A 25,000-nucleotide genomic window follows, 5' to 3' on the forward strand; every position below is an offset into this window, starting at 1 on the left:
CAGAGACAGGATTGTCTGGAGGCACAAGGCTGGGGAAGGTTACAGAAACATTTCTGCTGCTCTGAAAGCTCCAATGAGCACAGCGGCCTCCATCATCCGTAAGTGGAAGATGTTTAACCAGCAGGACTCTTCCTAGAGCAGGCCGGCCATCTAAGCTGAGTGATCGGGGGAGAAGGGCCTTAGTCAGGGAGGTGATCAATAACCCGATGTCTTTAAACTTTTTAAACTCTGTCTGAGCTCCAGCATTCTTCTGTGGAGAGAGGAGAACCTTACAGAAGAACAACCATCTGTGCAGCGATCCACCAATCAGGCCTGTATGGTAGAGCAGCCAGACGGAAGACACTCCCCGCCTGGAGTTTGCCAGAAGTCATCTGAAGGACTCTCAGACCATCAGAAACTAAACTGATGATGAGACTCAAACTGAACTCTTTGGAGTGAACGCCAGGCGAACGCCAGCGAACACCAGGCTAATAGCATCCCTACAGTGAAGCATGGTGGTGGCAGCATCATGCTGTGGGGATGTTTTTCAGCAGCAGGAACTGGAAGACTAGTCAGGATAGAGGGAAGATGAACGCAGCGATGTACAGAGACATCCTGCATGAAGACCTGCTTCAGAGCGCTCTTGACCTCAGACTAGGGCGACGCTTCATCTTCCAGCAGGACAATGACCCAAAGCACACCAAAATATCAATGGAGTGGCTTCACAACAACTCTGTGAATGTCCTTGAGTGGCCCAGCCAGAGCCCAGACCTAAATCCTATTGAACATCTCTGGAGAGATCTGAAAATGGCTGTACACCGTCCTTCCCATCCAACTGATGGAGCTTGAGAGGTTCGGCGAAGAGGAATGGGCAAAAACTCCCAAAGACAGGTGTGCCGAGCTTGTGGCATCATATTCAACAAGACTTGAGGCTGTAATCGCTGCCAAAGGGGCATCAACAGAGTATTGAGCAAAGACCGTGAATACTGATGTACATGTGATTTTACAGGTGTTTATTTTTAATAAATTTGCAGCAATTTAAATAAGAGACTTCCTGTGTTTATTTCACTCCAGCATGTCTGTGGACACACCACACTACACACACTTCTGTCCAAACAGCTTACAGAAGTGTATTTTGCATCATAGGTGCCCTTTAATAAAAATCTACTAACAGTTATGAACTTTTTAAAATCATTTACTTATTTACTGTACAATAAACTGTAATTTATATTGCTATCAACACAGTAAAGGTTAAATGAATGTACATATGTCTGTATTGTAAATTATTTAGTCAAATATGACCTCCTAAATGTTTTTCCCTCCCTCTAATGAGAGTTTCTACATGGAGCAGAGCAATCGTGAATAACAGTGGTGACATTAATATAGTAAAACAGTTACTAACTAAACATGCCGTCCAACACTAGCAACATGCCTATATTTAGCACATGCAGTCTCTCTGTGAGTTTCTACCATCACTGATACTGATGAGTTATTATTTTAATAGTGGTCAAAGGCCATATTTGGTTTGAGACGGGTGATGGACAGAGACTGTTACTGCTGAAACTGATTATAATCCTCCTCAACACTCTTAATTAACTCTTAAATAAATACCATCGAGCACTGTCTGCATTTGAGGAGTTCATGATGGATTCTGACATTAGATGGTCATCGCAGCTCTTCATTTTGAGTGAAGTGACGCATTCATTAGTCCTTAATTACACTCTTAATTCCTCTGGCCTGTATATTTCTGTTCACCCTTGTGATTTTTAGATACCAGCACATGAAGAGCACCGCAGGAGAAACAGGAAGTAAATTATTTAATTATTTTTTGTTTGTTTGAGGATGAAATTTAGACATAAGGGAATAAATAAAACACTACAGGTTTGTGTGATTGTGGCACTAAGAAGAAGGTTATGAAGTACTGGAGGAGTGCGTGAAATAAACGCTTATTTAATTTTGTATGATTAGAAAAAATGTAGACTTATTTGATGAGATTTAGAAATATCTATTAATTATTTTAATCATTTGATGAGATTTAGAAATATCTATTAATTATTTTAAGCATTAAATTATTGTTTTTTCTCGTATTAAAGTTGAAATATAGAATTCTGGCTCACTCCAGCACAGCTGGCGGACTGACTTTTATTTTGTAATGGCGTCATGAATCTGCGTCGCGTTCCCGCATCTGCTGTGATGGGATGTTTTTAGACGTCTAACGTGTTTAAATGGACAGAAAAGCGCTGCGGTGATTTTAACCATATTAATTGTGATGTTTTAAAGCTTCAGCTGTCAGCTCTGAGAGTCTTATTGTCCGAGTAAAGCGCATTTATACACAGAAGAGCAGCACAAACGCTTATTCTGCTCTCTGTATCGTCATTCAGCTCATCAGAAACACCAATTCAGACACTGTAAGTAGAAATGAAGACACTTCTGCACTAAACCTGCTGATCTTCTCATCTAAATGTAATAATGTTTATTGTGTGCTTCATTAACTGTGACTGTGAGTGATTCTCCTCAACTGTGCACTGAGTAGTGAACTAGAGAAGTGATTGAGACACAGACAGAGGTCTAGTCTTCATTCTTCTCTTCTTTGTGTTGATTATTTTTCTCTTGAGTACACAGATAAACTCCTGCTGAAGTGAATGCAAACATGGCGTTTATTAAACAGGAGAGTGAAGACATCAGGATTGCAGACGTGTTCACACTGAAACAGGAAGATCCTGAGAGGACTGAAGAAACATTCAGAGTCAAACATGAAGATCCTGAGCAGCTAACAGGTGGGCTTTCATTCTCAGAGATCAGCTCAGTCATTTGATCCAACAATCAAGATCACTAGAAAGCTACACTGAGGTCTGTTTGATTAGGCTTGGAGCAAAACTCCGGCCCTCCAGGATAGTTTGACCATCCCTGACCTAGACCAACCGTATACCACTGATATTAACACTCCACTTGCCTCCGATGAGCTAAAGAGTCCCAAACTCAGCTATTCACAAGTCTGGTAATCAGCTTGACCTAAGTGCCTGTAAAAAAGTGCGTAAAACATATGCTGGAATAATTGGTGGTTCATTCCTCTGAGGCGACCCCTGATAAATCAGACTAAGCTGGAGGATAGTGAGTAAGGATAGTGATGCCAGTTTTATGAAAGCCCAAGCAGCATCGCACCCTGCAGTATCGTCACCTTAGAATTATAAGGCTCTATCTGACATTGTCAAAATTGAGTTATTGACATATTCCTATTAAATGACAGCTCATTTACATTATGGGATGTTTTTTTTTATAAGTTGTTTACATTTTAAGACTTTTTATTTAAAAACTAAAGTGGTTGATCTACAAAGTCGAACTCTAGCTTGGCTCTGTAAGGTTCTTTCTGTGAGTCGGTCAGCATTTTTAATGCACACATGACATGAGGACCAAGCAGGATCCGCTTTCTTTGTCATTTCGCTGGACTGCTACATTGACAGCAGAGTCGGCTAAATAATGCACCTCACAAAACTGAGATGTGTGTAAATGTGATGATTTAGAAGCAGTTTTTGCCCTTTGAGATGAAATGTTAAAAAGAAACGGATATTAAAACATTTCTATATTAGAAATATTTTATTAGTGTTTATAGTCAGTTAAACATTTAGTGTTTATTAAACTCATTTGCTCATCGTCTGTTTTATTTTAAAGTCTTTAAATGTATTATTATATAATTCAATAAGTAAAATTAAATAATTCATATGAAGCATAAAATGTAATAAATCTTAACATTAATTAAATAAAATTAACATTTGCACTGGACAAAATATTTAGCACAGCCTTGCTTAAATTGAACAAGAAACAAATATTCATCCTAAACCATGAAATAATGTTACAGAAGCAAAAATCTACTTTCTCAAGCATCAACACACTGTTACAACACTAAATTATACATTTCTTGATTGTATTTCTTCATAAGTAAAGCTTTAATGACTGATCTGCCTGACAGAACCTTATAATCCTAGTGGAAATGACTTTTCAGAATGAGAAGCTTCTCTCTGCATTTACTGTGTTTTTTTACACCAATTTGCAAATGTAAGAGATTTTTGATAATGTATATTCAGGGTCTCAGTCATGTCGATGCATGAAAGAGAACTGTTATGCACATATCGTTTGCTATATGGAATGCAAAAACGTTGAAGCACGATATCTCAAAGTCATTTAGAACGCAGACAGAACCGTATAATTCCAAGGTGACCATATGCCACCAACATTACTCAAGTCAGCCCATGTATCATCATCCTGACGCCATCCTTATCATCATCATATAAAAGTAACTACGACCTCCAAAATGTGCATGATCTTTTATTTACATGATAAATTCAGGATGTTTTGCATTAAATTTATATTCATAAATTGCCCCCTAAATTATTAGCCCCCTGTTTATTTTTTCCCTAATTTCTGTTTAACAGAGAGCAGATTTCTCCAACACATCTCTAATCATAATAGTGTTAATAACTCATCTCTAATAACTGATTTATTTTCTCTTTGTCATGATGACAGTAAATAATATTAGACTAGATATTCTTCAAGACACTTCTATTCAGCTTAAAGTGACATTTAAAGGCTTCACTAGGGTAATTAGGGTAACTAGGCAGGTTAGGGTAATTAGGCAAGTTATTGTATAATGATGGTTTGTTCTGGAGACTATCAGAAACAAATATATCTTAAAGAGACTAATAATATTGAGCTTAAAATGGTGTTTAAACAATTAAGAACTGCTTTTTTCTAGCTGAAATAAAAAACAAATCAGACTTTCTCCAGAAGAACAATATTATCAGACATACTGTCAACATTTCCTCAATCTGAGAAACATCATTTGGGATGTAGTTAAACAAAAAAAAAATTCAAAGGGGAACTTCAAATGTGTGTAAAAGCGTATAGTCAATAAAACTGTTAAATTCTGTATTGGGAAATATGAACTCATTGGAAATGAAGGAAATAAATCTCAATGCATGTACTTTTTTATAGAGTATTGGATTGTTTTAGAACTAAATGTACAAATCTGTACAATAAAGCACTATATTTCACTGTATTAGACTGAAAGACCAGAGAAATCCCATACAGGATGATCAGAAATGGACAAAAGACTCCAACATTAAGCATTTAAACTGCATTTTTTTTCAACTGGAATGATCTCTCTCGTTTATCTCTCTTGTTCTTATGTCTTATACTAGACCCACACAGAATCCCATTCCAGCCCATCATTGAGTCCATTTATTTACTGTGTAAATGTGTGTAAATCTATATTTATTCAGTTTTTAAATTAATGACTGTAATATTATTGACTAATATGAAAATATTGATCTGATTTATGTACAGTGCAGTGTGTACAGTAATATCTTCTGTCCTTTAGTAGAGATATTATATGAGAGACTTGCTTTGTTTACTAAATAAGTGGATCTAACTGGGTTTGCATTGTAAACATTAGCACAAGTTAAAAAGATTATTTTTTATTTCACATGTTAAGGTTTTAGCTATGATACTCTCAAAATCATTCCTCCGTCTGGCCCTACTTATTACCAACAGGGCAGTGTCAGTCATGTTAAATTCTCCGTCTCCCTCTGTCTAATCTGCGTAGGCATCCTAGCCTATCTCATAGTGATCTTCAGGAACTGACTCGCGTACGGTGCCTGATAGCCTTGATTAAATTACAAAAAGGAGCTCAAATTGTGCCACCAAACACATGGAAACGAAAGTAACGAGCCTGATTTAAAAACGTGAGTAGAAAGTACAGATATTTGCGTATAAATTTACGAAAAGTAAGAAGTTATCAGAAAAATAAAAAGTGAAGTAAAGTACTGATACCAGAAACATCTCCTTGAGTACAGTAATAAAGTATTTATACTTCGTTACTTCCCATCTGTGGTATACGGGGACGCTCCTCTGTCTGCTGATTTGGTGTTAAACTGATTTGTATTTGTCCTTTTCACCTCAGACCTGAAGCCACCCAAGGTGGAGGATCAAGAAGAAGAGTTTGACTTCATGACTATCGTCGAGTCTAAACGTGCTGCAAATGCTGAAACTACAAGCCACTTCTCCTGCCAGGAGTGTGGAATGGGCTTCAGCCAAAAAAGAGACTTCAAAGACCACGTGAGAGACCACACCGAAAGACCCTACACGTGCCCTCGCTGCGGACTGAGCTTCACGTTAAAGCGCGATCTTCAGAACCACCGCATCACTCAGCATTCAATACAGCCCGTAATATGTGGTCTAAATTCAGCACCAACAAGATATTAATATTAAATAGGCTACTGTTTGATATAATAACAAAATAAAAAAGTAAAGATCTATATCACGGATCATCAACTGGCGGCCGAATCCGGCCCACTGAACCGTTCAATCCGGCCCGCGACTGAATTCCAAAGCTGTGAGGATTAAAAACAGAATAGTGGTCCACATTATTAAAGCAACTAAAATAACTGAGTCTCTTGTCAGAATAACAGCCATTTATGACTATATTCAGGCTACACTCTGAAATGAGGACAGATTTAGATAGACTATGCGGCGTTTAGCATTTATTGATTCAAGCAGGTTTAAAATAAAACGAACACATAACTTTTCCTCATGCCCTTACTTAACATTAGTTTTTTCAACAGCGTGCTTGAAGCTAGCAGACTCCTCAGGACTAAAACAAGGAGAAAAAACAATCTGGCACAACTTAAAATAGCATGGTAAAGAAACAAAACCGGTCACAAATAATGTTCGCACATTAAATGAAATGTTCAGGGGGCTTGAATTGAAATCACAATGCTGAAACGGGCTACTCACAGTGCTTAATCAATAGCTAAAGTTACATTTCCGCTCTGACACCAACTTTTAAAAAATCAGACGAGGGCTTTTCTTTTTCTGGACGGCTTTTGTAAATCGTTGGTTGGGTTTAGGGAAGTAAGTGGGTGTGCGGGTCAATCGGTTAAATTAGTTGGGTTCAGGGAAGGAGGAGGAGGGCGGGGGGGTCAGTCGCCCAGTCAATCATTCAGCCAGTCAGACAGACGGTCGGTCGGCAGCGACCTCTGGTGGGTTTACGCGAGAACAGCACGGGCGCAAACGGCACTCGCGAGAGACATTTGAGATGCGAAAAAGTGCACACAGCGGCCTCTGGCGGATTCACGAAAACAAAAACTGAAAAAATACGTACCTCCCGTAGTTCAGTCTTCAGAAACATCTACAGGACTACGTTTTCAGAATGAGCCTGATTGAGTTGAGGCGAAATATCTAGCGCTCCTAGTGGTTGACTGTGGTACAGGTGATGGGAGCCTGAATCAAATGCCTTCAGTTTTGTAATGAAATGGGAAAAGTATAAACATTAAACATCATGTTAAGCCAAAATTTGATTTTCTTCTTGGGGGTCCGGCCTCCAAGGAGGCTGTCTGGTAAAACTCTGGCCCTCTGACAGATATAGTTGATGACCCTGATCTATATGCTAGAAATGTTATTATGCAGCTACATGACTTCATCCCTCCTTTCTCAAATCTATCAGGAGCCATGGTATTATTTAAACTTTGTTTTGACTTGTAAAACTCACTGTGTGCTGGTTTCACAACACATGAGCGGCTACTTCTTCAGCATGCATTTTCACAACCGAACTGGGAGCAGAAGCGATGCACGTGATGGGTACTCGGTTTCCTTTTTTCTTAAACTACATTGCTGTGATCAGCGTTGGTTTGGTTGCACATCGAGAATAACGTCTTTATTCTGGGATTACTACTCTTAATAAATACACTTGCATATACAGTAAATCATATGTCAAAGCATTTACTAGGGCACTGGCGATTTTTACTGGGGCACGTGCCCTAGTAAATGGGGTCTAGCGACGCCCCCGCTCTGATTTATTCTTGTCTGAAAGTGTTGTTCATCTGCCTGGTGTGATGTGTATTTATCCTTTACTTTAGACCTGAAGCCACCAAAAGTGGAGGATGAAGAAGAGGATGAGTTTGATCTCATGACTATAGTCGAGTCTATACGGGCTGAAAGGACTGCTTCATCAGCAAACGCTGAAAGGGAAGAAACTCCAAGCATCTTCACCTGTCAGGAGTGTAGAATAGGCTTCAGTAAAGAAACAGACTTTGACGCTCACATGAGAAAACACGCCAGAAAAAGGCGCTATAATTGCTCTCAGTGTGGAAAGGGGTTCAGTCTGATCGGACTCCTCAACAGGCACATGACCGTTCACACCGGAGAGAAACCCTTCACCTGTGAGCAGTGTGGAAAGAGCTACAGCACAAAGTTCAGCTTTACCAACCACCTGAACACTCACTCCGGAGAGAAGCCGTACAAATGCTCTCACTGCGGGACGAGATTCAAGACCTATGGCTCCAAGTATTCCCACATGAAAACCCACACCCTGAAATACAAATGCTCCCAGTGCGAAAGGTCTTTCAGTCAGAGAGCAAACCTCGAAACCCACTTAAGAGTTCACACTGGAGTGAAACCCTTCACCTGTGTGCTGTGTGGAATGAGCTTCACCTCTAAATACAGTCAGGAGTCTCACCTGAGCACTCACGCTGAAGCACAGCCCTTTATCTGTGCTCAGTGCGGGAGGCGTTTCACTAGAGAGAGTTACCTCCGGCGGCACACGAAGGTTCACGCGGTAGAGAAGACGTTTAAATGTGGCCAGTGTGGAAAGGGTTTCATGGTCAAAAGAAATTATCAGTATCACATGACGATTCACATCAAGGAGAGGTTGTTCCCCTGTGATCAGTGTGGAAAGAGGTTTTCGCATCAACTGAGCCTGAACGCCCATAAGAGACTCCACAGACAGAACTATTTAACCTGTCAGCACTGTGGAAAGGGTTTCAATGATAGAGTCATGCTTAAGGTCCACATGACAATCCACACCGGAGAGAGACTCTACAAGTGCGGCCAGTGTCAGAAGAGTTTCAGACATCGCGCTGGCCTACACAGACACATGAAGGATCATGCCGGATAAACCTGTGTTAAAGAATATGTAAGAAGAAATGGTCGAAGTAGAGACGCACTTACTGAATTAATGTGATGGGACGCATTAATGGACCAAGCAGCACACGTTTCCAGCACAGTGTAAAGCATCTGATGTGTTGTTTAGCTCATTTCTGAAACGCCTCAGCCAAAGTCTGTCACCACAGTGCTTCAGTATTATATTGATTATTCCCTTCACAATACACTGTGGAAATCAGTATTGGCAGTAACTCTTAACGGAAGTGCAGAGGCAGCTCAAAGTCATGTGACCCAAATCATCAAACATATTGAGACACACTAGTGCGCTAATTCATTACGTAACAAGACGCTAAGCTTCTGCTGCGGTCACACTAGAGTTTGAGCTTGCGAAATTCTGTCGTCTGGCACTGCAAAAAGGGGCGGGATTAAACAATATGATTAGATATTAATAAAGCGAGCGATTGCTCCATGTTTTAAAGTTCTGTCCAGAGAGGTCCTGCGTTGATCCTCGATTGGTCTCACGCAGTCAAGTGATGCGATTTCACAGGTCAGAGTTCACCAAGCTTGAACTTTCCTATGCAGTGACCTGCGAAACTTGCAGCACGAGCTTGCGTTTCCGGTCTGACGCATTCGCGTGCATTTGAATGGAAGTCTATGACGGGAGAAACGTCTACCTACTGATTCACCACCTTGGGAGCTAGGTTGCTAATTGAGACAACCTTAGGGGCTGATCACACCGTCTGATGCGCCTCGCGTTTTTACTATTGCACGATGTGCGCTCGCAGTTGAAAAAAGTCACCTCTGAGCGGGAAACGTGTTACGTCAGTGACGTCTTTTTCATTCTCCAATCAAATGAAAGCAGAGGCGGGGTTTCTGTTGAGTGACAGCAGTGTTTGGGATATCAAGACGACTACAGAGACTTTTAAAGATGGAGGAGAGACTAGCGGTCGCTGTTTTGAGTTATCTGGAGCTGAAGGACTTACAGATCTATATAATATCACAATATTGTTAAATATTAATTATATTAATATCAACAGCAACACTCGAACAATATGCAGCTGACTCAGTCGTTGCCTATCGACATTAAAAGCCCACCACGCTCCTCTTATTTCTTGCCTCATTTTTTGGGACGTAAAGACGTGTTCGGTGTGATCAGCCCTACTCTGACACCAGGTCACCCCTGATCGACCCCTGATCAGGTTCGCTTAGTTTTCAGGTCTCAATATTAAAACCGCTTCACTGAAAAATGTGCTGACCTTTTTATTATTGTCTTCAATATTACTTTCTCTTAAACAATAAAAATATACAGGAAATCTGCACTGAGCAGTCTTTGTGTTAACTTCTGTCACCTCACAGACCAGAAATCCAATATCCAGCATGCTAAAATGCTAGCACCACCTAACCCCGCCCATCACAGTGATGTCACTAGCTCTGCTGAGGGCATCTGTGTGATTCTGTGTTCACACCAGACGCGGAAGAAGTGGCCAAACATGATTGATTTACATGTTAAGTCATTGCAAAGACCCTAATGGACATCCTGCGGCGCGATTGACACTATTCGCGAGAATGAAGCGGCTCAAGTTGAGGATTTTGCGCGATTGACATGCTTAACGCGCGTATTACTCGAGTTGGAAAATCTGAACTTCAACTGACGTTCACCGCCGTATTAACCAATCAGGAGCTTGCTCTTGTTGGGGCGTGATTATGATGTAGCACCTGTTGTGGTGTCCCGGGGGAAATTCTCTTGCCGATACCGGATATCTGGTGTGGAACTCAGCATGAGTCTGCAGCTATTAAATTCCAGACCAATCAACTGATTCGAGCCCCGCGTGGGGTCAGATGAGAAAGCCAACGAGAGAGCTGATTAGCCCGTTGTGTTCAGGAGCTCAACAGAAGTGTCTGTGATTGGCCAGAATGGTCATCGATGCACTGCTTCACCCTGCATTCACACAAACACCAGAGCGGATTAAAGCCGCGTCTATCAGCTGACCTGCAGATATATGAGCGATCCATCTGCTGATAGATCGGCTGATTGACGATGCTTTCAAACGCTACCTTGAACGCTTTCAGAAAGATTTGCAATGCTGTGCGTCACATGTGCGGTGATGTCATCATCACTCAAATCAAACACTAGCAGATTACTGTGGTATAAACACAGCAATGAAAATAAAGAGAGAGAGATGGACTAGTCACTTACCTGCTCGTAATGATTTGATCAGCTGTAGTTTGACATTACGCTGAAGAAATGCTTTTTTTTTCAGACCCCAAAGGATTATTATGCTTTCTCTGTCGCCATCTTGTGGCAGAATGTCACCCGTCAATTTCTTTGAAAGCTGATGGCGGCCGATGTACTGAATTTCCAAATTAATGCAAACATATTTTAAAATAGCGCAGTATCCTTATAATAAATGTCATAGCTGCAATCTAAACACTTACATTCTCTTCTAAAAAAAAAGCCTCAAAGTACAATTATGTTGTCCACACAGCTGCAATATTTGTCAAACTGTAGTAAGTTTATTAATCTGCTGCCACTCTATGTTGGCGGAGCGATACACAAGGGGCAGGAGGATGCAGGAGTGCTGTTATTTGCAGAATATCACACGGCTATCAGCCAATCAGATTCAAGGACCAGACAAAGCAGCTTTATTGAGTGCACATTATTTGCATTATAATCAAACTCAGAAAGTGAAGCTTGTTAGTTACATAACTTTTAGATAATAATAACTAATAATTATCTAGTTACTAATTAATTACTAATAGATTTTTAACGTTTAGGTTATTATATATAAACATAGTTAACCTGCAGTTATATAGTATATAGGAGATGTCCATGTATACATGTTCAATGAAGTGTTTTGGAGTATTATTGCTCATCTATTCGGTGCTGTGATTGGCTGGTGCATACCTGTAATCTCCCTCCTACTTTCAATTATTATTGAACCTTTTTTTTATTGTGGTCAAAGTCCAAAACCCTAGGTGTTTTGGTTTCAGATGGATGATAGGCAGAGACTGTTTGCTGCAGAGACTGATTATATTACTCGTAAATACTCTTGAGCACTATAGATTATAGTCTAAATTGGTTCTGCAGCCCAAACAGCGCCTCATTTTAAGTAAAGTGACGCATTCATGTTCACATTCAGTCAGTCGTTCATGTTTATTTTGATCAGATGTTTTCAGTGGACTGCGTGGGTAGAGATATTTAACCTAAAATTCCTCTCTGTTATTCTGGCGTGTGGGTATATCTGTGAAATACAGGCTGAGTGAAACAAAGTCAAGTGTTATGTGAGAGATGAGGTTAATGGCTGGATTAAGAAATATGAATTATTTTAAGCTTTTCGTTACTCTTTTCTTTGATTAAAAATGTATTTTTTAATAGTGTCAGAATATAAAAGATTTACAAACAAAATGCTATTAAACTTACAATTGTTAACACTATTTTAGGGCCCTCGGCCTAATGCTAGTCCCAGGATATACAGCAAATATTACACAACAAGAAGAAAATACAAATATACTCAATTATATAAAGATTAAAAGGGGCTAGCAGAAGTATAATGTTGATCAAAACATTGTTTTTTAATGTATTATTATTATTATTATTATTATTTGAAATAGAGGTACAAATCCAAAGCAGTGGGTCGCGAATAATGGACGTGGGGGGACTTTTATTTTGCTATTGTGTTATTACATCATGAAGCCGCGTCGCGTTCCCGCTTCTACTGTGAAGAAAGAATTGATTGTTTTCAGACGTCTAAAGTGTTTTAAATGGACAGAAAAGCGCAGCGGTAATTTTAAGATTTATTAAATGTGATATTATAAAGCTTCCGCTAACTGCATTGAGAATTATTTAGTGCGAGTAAAGCGCATTTATACACAGAAGAGCAGCTGAAACGCTTATTCTGCTCTCTGTATCGTCATTCAGCTCATCAGAAACACCAATTCAGACACTGTAAGTAGAAATGAAGACACTTCTGCACTAAACCCTGCTGATCTTCTCATCTAAATGTAGCGTTTTAAATTGAATCTTGATAATAATAGTTTGTTTTTGATTAAATGCTAGCAAATTAGCAGATGTGCTTCAGTAAACAACACAGAAGGATGTGATCGTCTCCTAAACGCTGGATAAAGTTCGGCCTGCTGTGTGGTTGGTGATAAGCTTCTTATACTTTGCTTAATTATAATATTATGATAGCAAGACACTCAATATAACCATTTTAGCTTGGCATAAACCATTAAATTTGATTAGACTATTAGCATCCTGCTTTAAAATGACCAAACTGTAAGTAATTTCCTTATTTAAAGCTTGACTCCTCTGTTGTTACCTTGTGTACTAAAGACTGATGGAAAATAAAAACTGCTATGTTCTAGGCTAATATGCCTAACAGATAGACTCTCATTCTGGCGTAATAATCCAGTAATTCTGCTGTCGTAGCATGTCTGCAATGATTGTATTTTTTAAAATGAGATGCTAATGGTCTAGATCCGATTTAATGATTTATGCTAAGCTAAAGTGCTTGAATGAATTCAAAAGGGATTAAAAACACCTTTTAACTCTATATGACTTATAAATGAGCCGATTTAGTCTTCATTTCTTCATCTTTGTGTTGATTCTTCTCTTAAAACACACAGATAATCTCCAGCTGAAGCGACTGAGCGAGTATAAGATGGCGTTTATTAACAGGAGAGTGAAGACATCAGGATCGCAGACGTGTTCACACTGAAACAGGAAGATCCTGAGAGGACTGAAGAAACATTCAGAGTCAAACATGAAGATCCTGAGCAGCAAACAGGTGGGCTTTCATTCTCAGAGATCAGCTCAGTCATTTGATCCTCATTCAGATCTGCACTAATGAAGGATGTTGATGGAGGATGTCATATGAGCGCCTCATTACTGTGATTTTACTGCACAAAGGCTCAGCATCAAATGAATAAATGTTTGCAGTCCCATCTAAAAAATAAAACTACTGTAAAGTTTAAGCATTGCCGAATAACAGGAGTGTCAAAATACAAAGAGAAATAAGTACAATTAAATAAAATGGAATAAATCAACAATAATAATTTAACAATATAGTATGATGCAACATTTCAAAGTTATCGAGCGAAGTTTAAACTGTACAGTGATTTTATTTTATATAAGATTGCAAAGATTTATTTTTCATTTGATGCAGTTTCATTTGTGTATCTTCAAATAATTAGAAATTAATAAAGTCTTTTCTTTTTTTCCTGTTTAGAATATAACGGAGCCTTTAATTGTCATTTATAAGGGATTTTGTGAGGGTTATTTACAGTTTTAACCCAAAGAATGAGCAGTCTGTCAGAAGAAGAGAAGCCGGAGTCAGAGATTCAGATAAATAAATGAAGTTTACTGAAGATAGTCTGCAGTTTCATCAGCAGAAGCCAGCTTCAACACTCGCATGAGTTCCTATAGGCCGCTCTGCTTACAATCACAAATCAATAACAATGATACTCTCATACAACGTCAGTAACTGCGTCACACATATAGGTGTCTGATTGGTTAAAACACAGATAGACTAGGAAAATTTCCACGTGGAGTGCGTGTGTACAATTCTGAACAATATCTTAAGCATATAAACATCAGACATCCAATAGACTGTTTAGAGCTGACCCCAGACCTGTGAAACACACACTTAAAGTATAATCTGTTTCTTACCCAAAGCTGAGTGTACTCTTAGCAGTCTTCATCAAAACTGGGTAAAAACTGGTATAATCTACATTTAGGCCGTTATATCCATACTACACAAAGTCTATCTTAAATAAAAAGTAGAATCACTTTAAAAGAATTAACTGTACAAATAGCTAAATCACTTCAGACATTTTAGACAGTATTAACTCACAGAAATAACAGTAGAGACAGCTGCTTCCAGTCCTCAGCCCTTCAGTTCCACTCGAGCTCTCCGTGACCTCGGACCTAGTTTGGTGGCTCCTGAAATAGCTATAAAGAGACAGGCGAATGCACTGATCATTCTTATATCAAGCAATGTGTTAGCTTATTCATTAATCATCTTTACTAAAAACAAATAAGAAACAGGATGATGAGAAGAGGATAAAGGAAGGTAGAAATCCGAATCCTTTAATTTCTAAAGCATTAATAGTCCTCACTTTAAATTAGGTCACAAAACTGGATGAAGTTGAGTTCATAAAGCATTTATTAACATAGAAATGAACTATTAGTATATGCCTGAATAATCAGATATATGTGTTAATTTGAGTAGTTTATTAATCTTTAACGAACTCATTCTGAATAATCTTTAAAAAAACACAGAATATTCCTAAATAACTAGTTTGTAAATGATGCAATACTTAAGTAATGAACAAAATAATCATTAACAAAGTATGCAAGCATAATCATTGAGCATAAGTCAAGAATACAGCATTTATATCTGTATTTATAAACTGCTTACTTACATCTATTATGTAGAGTTGATGCTTAACAGATAATGAATTCACTGTTTGCTAATGATTAATAGATCATTCACAGTGTGCAGGAATTATAAAGTGTTACTGAATATCCTGTTGTCTACTGCTTCATGTAGTTAAAACTGATGTGATCTGTATTGTAGAGCTGAAGCCACCAAAAGTGGAGGATGAAGAAGAGGATGAGTTTGATCTCATGACTATAGTCGAGTCTATACGGGCTGAAAGGACTGCTTCATCAGCCAATGCTGAAAGGGAAGAAACTCCAAGCATCTTCACCTGTCAGGAGTGTGGAATGAGCTTCAGTGAAAAAACAGACTTGGACACTCACATTGTAGATCATGCCAAAGTAAGGCCCTACACGTGCTCTCAGTGTGGAAAGGGGTTCAGACTGAGGCAAAGTTATGAAACCCACAAGAAATTTCACACTGGAAGACAACAAGACGATCCTGAGGGACTAAAGGTTGGTTTTCATTCTTGAAGCTCAACGTTTTGTCATGCAAGACTCTTGTATTGGTAACACTTTTCTTAAAGGTGTGTTCATAACACTGTTATCAAACATTCATAGTCATCATGAAAATGAAGGGGATTTAATGTGTGCTTATGATAGCTATTCAGTTGTCATTTTACATGCAAAGGTGACATTGAGACGTCTTTGTCAGGATAACTTGCTAACATAAATCTGTCAAACATGATGGTTATGATGTACTCGTAAACTCTTTGCAACGATAGAGAAACTCACAACCCCCCCCAGTCGGATTCCCAGTGAGCTACTCTCTGAAAGCAAATGTAATGAGTTTGCTCATTTCTTTACTGACAAGATCAATAATATCAGAAAGGCAATCAGCTCATCCAATCAGCCAAATTGTGTCGAAGTCAGATTAACTCAACCACAACTTAAGAAATCAGACATTATGTCCGATTTCATGGTAATTAATGGTCAAATCTTAGAAGAGATCGTGCAATTATGAAACATCAACCTGCAGTCTCGACACGCTCCCCACATCATTCTTTAAAACGGTGTTTACCTGTTTAGAAATGGATCTCTAAAAGTGGTAAATGCTTCACTTCTCTCGGGGATTTTTCCTAACTCACTTAAAACTGCAGTTGTTTAAACCCCTCTTGAAGAAGAGCAACCTGGATAACACCCATATTGAGCAATTACAGGCCCATCTCAAATCTCCCTTTCATTGGCAAAATCATTGAACAATAACCAGGTTAACAAGTTCTTAAACTTCAAGGGATGTTGGACAATTATCAATCTGGTTTCAGAGCACATCACAGTACAGAGAGCGCCCTTATAAAGATAATCAATGACATCCGCCTAAATACAGATTCAGGCAAACTAACAGTGCTGGTACTGCTCGATCTCAGTGCTGCATTTGACACTGTCGATCACAGCATACTTCTGGATAGGCTGGAAAACTGGGTTGGGCTGTCTGGGACGGTCCTCAAATGGTTCAGATCTTACCTTGAAGGAAGAGGTTACTATGTCAGTATAGGTGACCATAGGTCAAGGTGGACACCAATGACATGTGGAGTCCCACAAGGCTCGATTCTGGCACCACTCCTGTTCAACCTTTATATGCTCCCTCTGAGCCAAATAATGAGAAAAAAATCAAATCTCCAACCACAGCTATGCTGATGACACTCAGATCTACCTAGCCTTACTGCCTAATGACTACAGCCCCATTGACACCCTCTGCCAATGCATTGATGAAATGAACAGTTGGATGTGCCAAAACTTTCTTCAGTTAAACAAAGAGAAAACTGAAGTCATTGCGTTTGGGAACAGAGATGAGCTTCTCAAGGTGAATGCGTACCTTGGCTCTAAAGGTCAAACAACTAAAAATAAGGTCAAAAATCTCGGTGTGACTCTGGAGTCAGATCTGAGTTTTAATAGTCATATCAAAACAGTGAGTAAATCAGCATACTATCATCTCAAAACATTGCAGGAATTAGATGCTTTGTTTCCAGTGAAGACTTAGAGAAACTTGTTCATGCTTTTATCAGCAGCAGGGTGGATTACTGTAACGGCCTCCTCACTGGCCTTCCCAAAAAGACAGTCAGACAGTTGCAGCTCATCCAGAACGCTGCGGCCAGAATTCTGACCAGAACCAGGAAATCAGAGCACATCACACCTGTCCTCAGGTCTTTACACTGGCTCCCAGTTACATTCAGAATAGATTTTAAAGTATTATTACTGGTCTATAAATCACTAAATGGCCTAGGACCTCAATACATTACAGATATGCTCACTGAATACAAACCTAACAGATCACTCAGATCTTTAGGATCAAATAGATTAGAAATCCCAAGAGTTCAGTCAAAGCAGGGTGAATCGGCTTTCAGCTACTATGCCCCTCGCTGCTGGAATCAGCTTCCAGAAATGATCAGATGTGCTCCAACATTAGGCACGTTCAAATCAAGACTGAAAACACATCTGTTTAGCTGTGCCTTTACTGAATGAGCACTGTGCTCCGTCCGACAGATCGAACTACTATGTTTTTCTCTTCTTTTTAATTCTTTTATAACACATTTTATCTGCTTTTATTTTATTTTATTTTATTTCTATTTTTACCATTTCTATTATTTGTTTTTTATTTCTCTTATACTTGTTTCTTTTATTCCTGTTTATGTAAAGCACTTTGAATTGCCACTGTGTATGAAATGTGCTATATAAATAAACTTGCCTTGCCTTGCCTTACTGTGCATCCGGAAAGTATTGATGGCGCTTCACTTTTTCCACATTTGTTTATGTTACAGCTTTATTCCAAAATGAATTAAATTGGTTTCCTCAACATTCTACACACAATCCCCCATAATGACAATGTGAAGAAAGAGTTTCTGAAATTGTTGCAGATTTATTACAAATAAAAGAGCTGATAAATCAGATGTACATCAGTATTCACAGCTTACGTTTGTAGAAAAGCAGGCAGCGCTCATCACCAGGCTAATAGTGAAGCATGGACAATGACCCAAAGCACACCAAAATATCAATGGAGCGGCTTCACAACAACTCTGTGAATGTCTTTGAGTGGCCCAGCCAGAGCCCAGACCTAAATCCTATTGAACATCTCTGGAAAGATCTGAAAATGGCTGTACACCGTCGCTTCCCATCCAACCTGATAGAGCTTGAGAGGTCCTGCAAAGAGGAACGGGCAAGAATTCCCAAAGACAGGTGTGCCGAGCTTGTGGCATCATATTCAACAAGACTTCAGGCTGTAATCGCTGCCAAAGGTGCATCAACAGAGTATTGAGCAAAGCCTGTGAATACTGATGTACATGTGAATTTACAGGTGTTTTATTCTTAATAAATCTGCAACAATTTCAAAACTCTTTCTTCACTGTCATTATGGGGGAATTGTGTGTAGAATGTTGAGGAAATCAATCCATTTTGGAATAAGGCTGTAACATAAAGATATGTGGAAAAAGTGAAGCGCTGTCAATACTTTCTGAATGCACTGTACATTGTAAAAGCGCTATAGTAATGAAGATTAATCTAATCTTTTATTAGGGAAAAAGAAATTTAATATTTAAGATTCAGGTAATAACCTGAGAACCACTAATCAAAGGCAGTGTTCAAATCTTTTACTCAAATCGAGTCTCTTCAGAAATATCCTACCTATCTGGATGAGTTGCTTTTGTTTTGATAGAAGCATTACAACAATACAAGCTGTTCAGAATTGAGAAATGGATGTATCATCACACATCACAGGAGAGCCTGACAAATTACCCCCAGTGAATAAAAGTGCACCAAAATACACATTAAGTACACTTTTCAGTACTGAACTAAAAGAGCTCTATTTTCACACACTAATTCTTAATGTACTCAAAAATAGTGTTAAGTGTATGTTAAGATGAACACATTTTTCATCTGGGATAGCACAGTTTGAGCACACTTAGACAATACACAATTTAAAACCTACTAAAGACATTAGCATATTAATTACAAAATCAGAGAGCACTTCAAGAGTGTAAGTGTACTCGTATAAGCTGTACTTTAATGTACTTTTTGGGGTAGTAGTAATTAGTGTATTAACTTGGGTGAACTTAAGTGTGACATAAGGAAAATGCTAGTAAATTTTTGTTATATTTTCAATAATTTATAAGTGTATTTTATATGTAAAGCTAGTATATTTAAAAGTGCAATCAAAGATGGTTAGTGTTGTATTAAAAGAGGGATCAAATATATTGTTTAAATATGAAAGTAGCATATTTAAGATGTTTTAGTTCAACTTAATGGTGTGTCAAAATAGCACAGTCGAGTACACCTAGTTCATCTTACGTTTACTGTAAGTGGTGCTAAATATCAACTGTTAGTACATTAAGTACAACGTTAGAAGCCGAATAGAAAATAAAACATATTAGTGCACTTGTTTTTTCATCTGGGATTACAGAAATGTGAACTTTAATGAAGTGTATTTTAGCATGCTTTTATCACATTTATTTTTTTTATATACAGTTGAAGTCAGTATTATTAGCCCCTCGGTTTATTTTTCCCCTCAATTTCTGTTTATCAGAGAGCAGATTTCTCCAACACATCTCTAATCATAATAGTGTTAATAACTCATCTCTAATAACTGATTTCTTTTCTCTTTGTCATGATGACAGTAAATAATATTAGACTAGATATTCTTCAAGACACTAGTATTCAGCTTAAAGTGACATTTAAAGGATTAATTAGGGTAATTAGGGTAAAGTTAGGGTAATTAGGGTAACTAGGCAGGTTAGGGTAATTAAGCAAGTCATTGTATAATGATGGTTTATTCTGGAGACTATCAGAAACTAATATAGCTTAAAGAGGCTAATAATATTGAGCTTAAAATGGTGTTTAAACAATTAAAACTGCTTTTATTCTAGCTGAAATAAAGCAAATAAGACTTTCTCCAGAAGAACAAATATTATCAGACATACTGTCAACATTTCCTGAATCTGAGAAACATCATGTGGGAAATATTTAAAAGAGAAATAAACATTCAAAGGGGGGTGAATAATTCTGACTTCAACTGTACCTCATTGCTATACTTTAAATTAAATTAGTCATAAATATACTTATAAATGTTTAAAAGTAGGGTTCAAGTGTATGTGTAACTATAACGTTTCAAATAAAAATACAGATATAGTATGTTAAATGCAAATTTTAGTTCAATTTCATAGGGTCTCAAAATAGCATAGTTAAGTGCATGTAAGGGGTGTTAAGTTTATCTTAACGTATGCTTAATGCTATGTATAGTACATTAAGTACAGAATTAGTGTGCGAAACAGAGCACTTTAAGTACATCTCTGAAATGTGCACTAAGCATACTTAAATAATGTGTATATTAGTGCACTTTTTTACCTGGGAGTCTGTGATAGGCATGGGATGTTAACTGTTTTCAAGGTATACTGCGGTTTGGAAAAGTCAAGGTTTAAAAACCGCCAAAATTTCTGTAATACCGTTCCTAAGGTATGTGTACATTTGTTGTTGTTGTTGTTGTTGTTGTTGTTTTGTTTAAGACAACAGTATCCAAAAACTGAAATGTTGTTTTCAGAGAGGAAAAAATAGTTGTGTTTTATCCAGACATTTAAATAGATTATATTTTAGTGCAGTAATCACAATACCGTAAAACTGTGATATTATTATCCAAGCTTCTCATACCGTCAGAATCTTATCCCGGCTACTCTGTGAAGAGCCTAATTTGGCTTGATGGAGGAGCTCTATGATACAGCAGGATTATACAGGGATGCTCCTCCTGATGTGGTTGATTTAAAACCTTCACTTTGCTTCTCTTCATATGTTCTTGTCTGCTGCTTCATGTAGTTAATCTGATGTGTCCTTTGTGCCTTAGACCTAATAGCGGAGGATCAAGAAGAGGATGAGTTTGATCTCATGACTATAGTAGACTCTGTTCGGGCTGAAAGGACTGTAAATGCTGAAAGAGAAGAAACTACAAGCAACTTCACCTGCCAGGAGTGTGGAATGAGCTTCAGTGAAAAAACAGACTTCGACGCTCACATTGTAGATCATGCCAAAGTAAGACCCTACACGTGCTCTCAGTGTGGAAAGGGGTTCAGTCAGAGTCGAAGCCTTGCCACGCACATGAAATTCCACACCGGAGAGATATCCTTCACCTGTAAAGTGTGTGGGAAGAGCTTCAAATCTAAATACACTCTTAAGTATCACCTGAGAATTCACACTCAAACACCACAAGAAGTGATATGTGGTCAATGTGGAAAGAGCTTCGCTAAAGAAAGTCATCTTTGGCAACACATGAAGGTTCACACTGCAGAGAAGCCGTTTAAATGCAGTCACTGTGGAAAGGCTTTCACCTTTAAGAAAAGCTATCAGTCTCACATGAAGCTTCACAGGGATATGAAATTATTAGCATGTACTCGGTGTAGCAGGAAATTCACTAAAAAGAGTAGTCTTCGGCGTCACATGAAGACTCACGCTGTACAGAAGCCATTCAAATGTGGTCAGTGCGGGAAGGGTTTCATATTTAAAAAAAGGTATCGGACTCACATGAGGACTCACATGGAGGAGAGACGATTCCCCTGTGCTCAGTGTGGGAAGAGTTTCTCTAAAGAAAGGGATCTTAAGCGTCACATGAAAGTTCACACTGTGGAGAAGCCACTTGTACACAGTCACTTGGGGAATGGTTCATCAGGTAGTTCTCAGCGTGATGTGACCAATCACAATGATCGGAAATTATTCCCCTGTGGTCAATGCAGGAAGAGTTTCTCAGAGAAACTAAGCCTTAATGCCCACAAGAAGATCCACTTTACGGGAAGCACTTTCAAATGTAAGCGATGCGGAAAGAGATTCTCTAATAAAGCAGGCATCAAAGCCCACAGGAAAACCCACGCTTCACCGCGGCATTACATCTGTGGTACTTGTGGAAAGATATTCAACAACAAACAGACCCTAAGTCACCATGAGAAGGGTCACGTGATAAAGGTTTCATGTGTGGGCCGGGCGGAAAGAGCCTTGAGACGGAGAGAAAAACTGGAAAACTCTTTACAGGAGGATCTCAGGAGCGATGTAGAAGCTCAGACTGGAGTCGCTGTGGAAAACTCAGGGCAGTAAACCTTCAGATGAAAAGGTCTGGAAATAATCTATATGAAGTGCTTGCCATATTTACACGGTTTTGGTTCAGGGTTATGAGTGGCCAGTGTATCTTTATACAGTGTACAGTGATCATTTATTCACAAGCTAAGGCTGATGTGATTAATCGAAGGCAATTTTGATGTCTATTTTGTTAGTAAAGCCGGTTCTAGTAAAGTACATAGAGATCCGAAAGACACGAACACTGAGGGTACCATCTGAACCACCACCATATTGTGGGAATATGCCTCCTTGGCATTTCTGAATTACGAAATAAAAACAAACAACATCTAAAAGCTGCGCCGTGACCAGATGTAAAGTAGACAAGGTAAAACACACACAAGTTTTTATAAGCTGTCGATTTAAAACATACGGGTGTTTAAGGATGTGAAAGTGGACTCATGCAATTAAACTTCTAAAGCTGCGGTCACGCTGCACTATTCCCCCATAGACTTCCATTCATACGTACGCGAATGCGTCAAACCGGAAACACAAGCTCGTGCTGCAGGTTTCTCAGTTCGCTACGTTGGAAAGTTCACGCTTGGTGAACTCCGACCTGCGAAATCGCATCACTTGACTGAGTGAGACCAATCGAGGATCAAAACAGGAACTCTCTGGAAAGGAATTGAAAACATGGAGCAATCGCTCGCTTTTTTTAATGTCTAATCATCTTAGATCATCGCGCCCCTTTTTGCAGTGCCGCACGACTGAGAAAAACACTAGTGTGACCGCAGCTTCAGTTTTAAAAAGTGTTAGGCTACGTCTGAAATTGCATTCTTCCATACTATATAGTACGCTAAAAACGTTAAACGAGCCGAGTAGTGTGTCCGAATTCATAGAATTTGAAAATCAGTATGTGAGAAGTACCCGGATGACCTACTACTGCTGGAGAGATTCTGAAGTGCACATCCCATGGATGCTGCGCTATCCCATGATGCACCACGAGAGAATTAATGAATGGGAGTGAAGCGACGCAACTCACGTGGGTAGGTCACCTGATCATGACAAAATGGCGGATGTAGTATGTCCGAGTTCCATTCATACGATTCTGTTTGAGACGTCTAATAGATTAATAGGTACCGAAAAAGTCCACAGGGGGTGATCACCAGAATGGGGAAGTCCCAGAGTAAAATGAGAAAATATGATACTCCAGTGTTTTGGAATATGGAGAAAGTGCTCTGATTTTGCGGTTAAAAGATTTAACTTGGGTCGTCACCATACTGGTAGCTCTGTCTCTGTGGGATAGCAGCGTACAGGAGCGTAGCGGACATTTTAAAAGTGGGGGGGGGGGGGGGGGGGGGGGGCTGAATGAGATCATATGTTCATATAATTATTAATCACCTGTTTCTAAATGGTCTGTCTCTAAAAGTGAGGGGGACGGATCCCCCCCGGTTGCTACGCCCCTGGCAGCGTAATTACAATAAGTGACATCCGAGACGTGACTCGCCTCAGATAACTGTTGCGGGGGGTTAAAGTCCCTGGCGTTTGGCTGAGATCAAGATCTTTTATTACGTTTGGCTAGCTAAAGCGATCTACTCCCAGGAGGGGAATCAGGGAAAGAAATCAGGGGCCGTGCGATTTACCTCCAGAAGAAAGTTGAAATTGGGAGGCACGTAATTAGAGCTGTAAAGCTTAACTTTTCGATTTTAGGTGAAAAATCGAATCTGTTGGAGACGTCCAGTAGATTAATAGTCCTGTAAAAGTCCACAGAGGGGGGGTGATCACCAGAATGGGGAAGTCCTAGAGTAAAATGAGAAAATCTGATACACCGGTGTTTTGGAATATGGAAAAACTGTCTGTACACTGCTTTTATATTTGTGTCTATTTTATTTATACTTGATTATTTCTGTTTATGTAAAACACTTTGAATTGCCACTGTGTATGAAATGTGCTCTAGAAATAAACTTGCCTTCACACTGTATGGAACGTACCTTTCTAACGGCCGAGTAGCACGTTTACATTCAAATGTAGTAGCTACTGAGTAGAAGGCGGTTTCGGACGCAGCCCTAGTTTACTGAAAATCTACACGATTCACTGAAAATTGATATCGATTTAACTGGAGGATTAATTGGCAGTGTTCACAGCTCCTCATTGAACTGAGTTTGCACAACATCTGAAACCGTGTAAAATCCAATGTTTAATGGTTTTACTCCAAACTCACACCATAGTCTTGAGTTTTGAATCAATTAAATTGATTTAATTCTCAGTTTTATGCTAGTTTTCTGTGTTTTTCCATAGTGATTTCCACTCTGATGGCAGAACCGTGCGTCACTGATAAGCTGTGCAGGACAACCGTTGCTTTGCTTAAATCGCATTTGCAGTTTAATTTTGGTCATTTGCCCAGCTCTAGCACTGCCGGCCTCTACACTTGTTCTATAATGCAATACTGAGCTTACATTAGCACAGGGGTGTCCATACTCGGTTCTGGAGGGGTGGTGTCCTGCAGATTTTAGCTCCAACTTGCCTTAACCTGCAAAGATGTTTCTAGAAAGCCTAGTAAGTGCTTGATTAGCTAGCCCAGGTGTGTCTGATTGGGGTTGGAACTAAACTTTGCAGGACACCGGCCCT

General features: G+C 39.1%; 2 protein-coding genes across 2 annotated transcripts in view; both read left to right on the forward strand.

Moving 5' to 3' along the window:
• LOC130221923 (gastrula zinc finger protein XlCGF26.1) overlaps window positions 1-23,695 on the forward strand; it is a 41,464-nt gene extending 17,769 nt beyond the window's left edge. Inside the window, exon 4 of the mRNA XM_056454488.1 lies at window positions 21,177-23,695. Coding sequence (XP_056310463.1) covers window positions 21,177-22,414 — 1,238 coding nt within the window. The 3' untranslated portion in view covers window positions 22,415-23,695. The remainder of the gene's footprint in view (window positions 1-21,176) is intronic.
• Window positions 2,205-10,124, forward strand: LOC130221954 (gastrula zinc finger protein XlCGF8.2DB-like). The gene is made up of 3 exons (XM_056454545.1): window positions 2,205-2,387; window positions 2,602-2,756; window positions 7,890-10,124. Exons 2-3 carry the CDS (start codon window positions 2,630-2,632, stop codon window positions 8,924-8,926), a joined length of 1,164 nt encoding a protein of 387 aa, XP_056310520.1. The 5' UTR covers window positions 2,205-2,387; window positions 2,602-2,629; the 3' UTR covers window positions 8,927-10,124.
• Window positions 23,696-25,000: the final 1,305 nt, after the last annotated feature.

The sequence above is a fragment of the Danio aesculapii genome, chromosome 4 (genome assembly GCF_903798145.1).
Source record: "Danio aesculapii chromosome 4, fDanAes4.1, whole genome shotgun sequence".
Classification (NCBI taxonomy): Eukaryota; Metazoa; Chordata; class Actinopteri; order Cypriniformes; family Danionidae; genus Danio; species Danio aesculapii.